Source organism: Crocodylus siamensis, chromosome 4 (genome assembly GCF_052110815.1).
Source record: "Crocodylus siamensis isolate JL-2025a chromosome 4, ASM5211081v1, whole genome shotgun sequence".
Taxonomy (NCBI): Eukaryota; Metazoa; Chordata; order Crocodylia; family Crocodylidae; genus Crocodylus; species Crocodylus siamensis.
Genome location: NC_143398.1, coordinates 3147402 through 3151311, shown reverse-complemented (window position 1 = coordinate 3151311; position 3910 = coordinate 3147402). Strand labels below are relative to the sequence as shown.

Below are 3910 nucleotides of genomic sequence, written 5' to 3'. Positions count from 1 at the left end.
TGCCCCTCACCCAGGTGGCTGATGCCAGTCCCGTAGGCAGAGGGAGCAGGTTTCCCCCCTCCCTCAGGACTGCAGCCAGCTCAGGTTACCTGAAGAGATAGGCTGATGTGTGAATCCTCTGTGCTGGCCCCTCTAATCACGTTGTCACAGGGCAGAGATTTTGGGGAGAAACCAAGGTGGCTTTCTGCCACAGGGCCCTGGGTCCAGCCCCTGGAGGATCCCCTCCCAGAAGGGTTGCTGTACAGAGGTCTGGGGCACAGCACACATCCTGTAGATCCAGCACATGAACCAGCTGCAGAGTCTGCCTTTCCTGCTGGGTTCAGAGTTGGCCTTGGATCTGGAGAGCAAATACTGCTGGCACCACAAGGATCAGGGACTGACCCATGGCCCAGGAGTTCCCACATGTTCTGCATGGCTCTGGAGCTGGAGGTGGATCCTGAGAGCCTTTTTTTTTCAGGGAACAGCTGGAACAGGCTGGGCTTTTGTGACGCTGTGACAAACTAGTTTCCAAGATGTTCAGGGTGTAGCAGGGCCTGCCAGGAAGACCCTGACAAGGCACCAGTCATCTTTCAGGCAGCACCAGAGACCCAGGAGGGCCCCCTATCTCCCTGCAAGTGTAATGCTCACTAAAGGCATCATCTGCAAGTGCCCCAGGGAGGGTACACTTGCCCCTTCCCTTGCTTCAGCCCCAACAGGAGTGATGCCCACAGCTGCTAGGGTTGCCAATGTCCCTTGTGCCTGCTGAGACCACATATTTCTAGTCCCACCAGACAGTCCCAGCTCCACCTGGACCTGCCCTAGGTACAGCAAGATCCCCTGCACCATTGCCGCTAACGTGGGAGCCCAGCTTGTCTCTTGGGCTGAGCCCCAACCCACTACAGCTGCATTTGCTGCCCTGCCGCTGACACTGGGAAAGAACCAGACACACTCTGGAGATGTGGCCTCTGCACACCGTGGTTCATGCTTCCCTTTGCCCACCTCAGAGAGGTATCTGCCCAGGGGAGAGCCTGTGGGGGTATTGGGGGTGGGGGTGGGGGTGCAGATAGGCACTCCAGGGAGCCAGTCCATGTTCTGTGGGGGGGCAGCACCTGCACTTGTGCCCAGTAGGGAGACAGGGGGGAGTCAGAGCACTGCCTGCTCTGCCCCAGCCCTGATATACTACACCCTCGAACAGGAAGGCGGTGTGTATATGATGTGCAAGGGTCTGTATTTGCACATGAGCCTATACACTCTGGCATATAATAAGCTGAACTCCTTATTGAGGCAGCTCACTGCCCGTGCCCTTGTCCTGCGAATGCCCCACAAAAGCGCTGCTCCTGACAAATGGGCAATGCAGAGGCATTCAGCCATGTGGCACTGGGTGCACAGTGATTCACAGGTGCAATGAAGGTAGTGGGGGAGCCCCAAAGGGCTTGAAGCACAGGGCCAAGCAGGTTGCCCTCACCAGCAGCCAAAAGCCCCAATGTGCTAGGGCCCAGGGCAGGGCCCAAGGAGTCTGAAGGGATAGTGGTGGGGGGCAGGGAGGAAGTGACACACAAAAAGCCCAGCACACCCCACCTGGTGCAGCCCAACTGGACAGAAATCCTGCCCCCCTCAACTTCCCACTCCCCTCTGAGCGGGCAGCAGCTCTTCCCAGGCCTGGGTCATCACTGGTTGATCCAGGAAGGAGGCTCTGGCCAGGAAGGCTCCCGGAGACCTTGGGGTGTTTTTCCTAGGTGTCCTTCATGCACGTCGCTGGGTGGAGCATTGCTGGGCAGTAGCTGCCGGCGCTCTATCTCAGTTTGCGAGCTGGTGGGCACTGTCCGGTGCGCTCTGCTCGGTGACCCCAGGGAGCACTTGTTTTGGCCCTTTGACCCTGCACATGCACACCCTGTTTTTGCCTTTGCTGTCCCACGGAATCTGTTGACTTTTTAGGTGCTGGCCGCCCACCCAGTGGCGGCCCCTAGTTTTTTAGTGGGCTAGGCCCGCGGCCCTATTTATTCAAATAGCGTCATCACTGGTTGAGGCAGCAGGAACCACAGGTGTGCAGGGCAGGCAGCAGCTATGGGAGGGGCAGGAGCTGCAGGTGTGTGGGAGCTGTAAGGGCGGGGAGGTGGATTCACCTTTCTCTCTGCTGCACTGTGCCAGTTTAGCAGAGGGCTCCAGTTCCCTGTTCAGTCCTCCCCACCCCTGCTCCCGCCCCTGCCAGGCTATAAGCCCCCCCACAGCAGGTAGTGTCTGGCACAAGCTGAACACGGATCCTTGCTGGTCTGAACCAGACGGACAGGTGAGCCCCTGCCCTCACCCCCTGCCCCTGCCCCAGGTGCTGTGTCCTTTGGGGGTGCCTCATCCTGTGATGGGACAAGACCAGTTCCGAGTCTCCCCAACCACAAGTAAGTCTTTCTGCCCTGCTTCCCCGCAGCACTGCTCCTAGCACCATGACCCTATGGACTGGTGCATCCTCTCTGTGGGCTTTGCCAGAGAGGAGAGGAACCCTGAGGCTGCAGGTGACAAGGTCCTTGGAACCAGCCAAGGAAATGGGCCCTGCAGCTCCCTGCTCCCAGGGGCCGGGTGGGGCTGGTGGATGGGCTGAACCCCGGGCCAGGTGCTTGAGCAGATGGTCCCTGGTCTGCAGTTCTTCTTTCACTGAAAGAGCCTGAGAGGGAAGGGCTGGTCCAGGGGGCTTGCAGCCCCTCTCCCCTCGCTTGTTTTCTCCCAGGGTCAGGGGATGGGGACCATGGCTCGCCTTTGCTTCTGCCTCCTCGGCTGCCTGGCTCTGAGCCCCTGGCTGGAAGGTGAGTCCCTGACCAGCTCCCTCCGAGGACCTGGGCCCGACGCCTCTGTCTGTGCCAGGAACCGAGTTTGTGTCACCTGGGTCGCCCCTCCTGCCCCTGGGCCGCTCCCCGAGACCCTCCCCCGCGCCCCCCCGGCCCCAGGGTGGCGCCCCCTTGCGCCTGGGCCAAGACCCGCCCAGCTCAGCTGCAGGGGGGCGCCAGCGCCCCCCAGGGCGGCCAGCCCCCACCGGTCCCCCTGCTTCCGCTCGGACCCCGCAGGCGCCGCGCCAGAGGCGGGGTCTTGCCCCAGCGGCTGGCTCTTCTACCGCGGCAACTGCTACGGACTTCTTCTGCAGCCGCTGCCCTGGGCAGAGGCGGAGGTGAGGCGGGACGCGGCGCGGGGCGCGCGGGGGCGGGTGAAGCCGGTCGCTAACCCCGGGCCGGCCCCGGCTCGGGCCCGCGACGCGCCGCGTCCCCGCGGGCCGCGGCACAGGCCGCTCCCTGCCCGCGCCCGCCGCGGGGAGCCTCGGCCCGGGTGACGGGCGCCTATCGCGCAGGCGGCGTGCCGCGGATACGGCCCCGGGACGCACCTGGCCTGGGTGCGGAGCGCGGCGGAGGGCGGCATGCTGACCATCCACGCCTCGCAACTGCTGCCCGCGGGCGGCGTCTGGATCGGGCTCCACCGCCCGCCGCAGGTGAGCGCCGGCCGCGCGGCTGCGCCCCGCCCCGGCTGCCCCGGGGCGCCAGCTGACGGGCCCCTCTCCGCAGGGAGGAGGCTGGACGTGGACGGCAGACTCTGGCTTCAGCTTCAGCTCCTGGGAGCCGGGGGAGCCGAGCCGGCAGCGGCCGGCAGCGGAGAAACACTGCGCGCTGATGTGGAGCGGCAGCGGTGAGCTGCGCGGCCGGGCCGGGAGGCGCTCCCGGGCGGGGACGGGCTGCGAGCAGGCGTAGGGGGAGCCGCGGGCCGGGGGAGCGGAGGCAGGCGGGGGGACGGACGGGACCGGCCCGTAACGCCCTTGCTCCCGCAGCGTTCCTGAAGTGGAGGGCAGAGCGCTGCGCGGCCGCGAGCCCCTTCCTGTGCCAGTGCCGGCAGCCGCGGTGCCCGGCCTGAGCCCGCCCGACCTCCGCCTCCGAGCCGACCCCGCTGCCCCAGCCCG

General features: G+C 65.0%; 1 protein-coding gene across 1 annotated transcript; it reads left to right on the top strand.

The window, feature by feature from the left end:
* The first annotated feature begins 2716 nt into the window (after positions 1 to 2716).
* Positions 2717 to 3910, top strand: LOC149865393 (C-type lectin lectoxin-Thr1-like). The gene is made up of 5 exons (XM_090041002.1): positions 2717 to 2774; positions 3033 to 3133; positions 3311 to 3448; positions 3522 to 3642; positions 3782 to 3910. The coding sequence occupies exons 1-5, from the start codon at positions 2717 to 2719 to the stop codon at positions 3862 to 3864; spliced, it is 501 nt and encodes a 166-aa protein (XP_089897128.1). The 3' UTR covers positions 3865 to 3910.

What these genes read in the sequence shown, in the direction of transcription:
- LOC149865393 (XM_090041002.1), top strand. Translation starts at nt 2,717, where the DNA reads ATGGCTCGCCTTTGCTTCTGCCTCCTCGGCTGCCTGGCTCTGAGCCCC. An exon ending in TGCCCTGGGCAGAGGCGGAG is followed by an intron (nt 3,134 to 3,310) that starts GTGAGGCGGGAC and finishes CCTATCGCGCAG; the next exon opens with GCGGCGTGCCGCGGATACGG. An exon ending in GCTGATGTGGAGCGGCAGCG is followed by an intron (nt 3,643 to 3,781) that starts GTGAGCTGCGCG and finishes TTGCTCCCGCAG; the next exon opens with CGTTCCTGAAGTGGAGGGCA.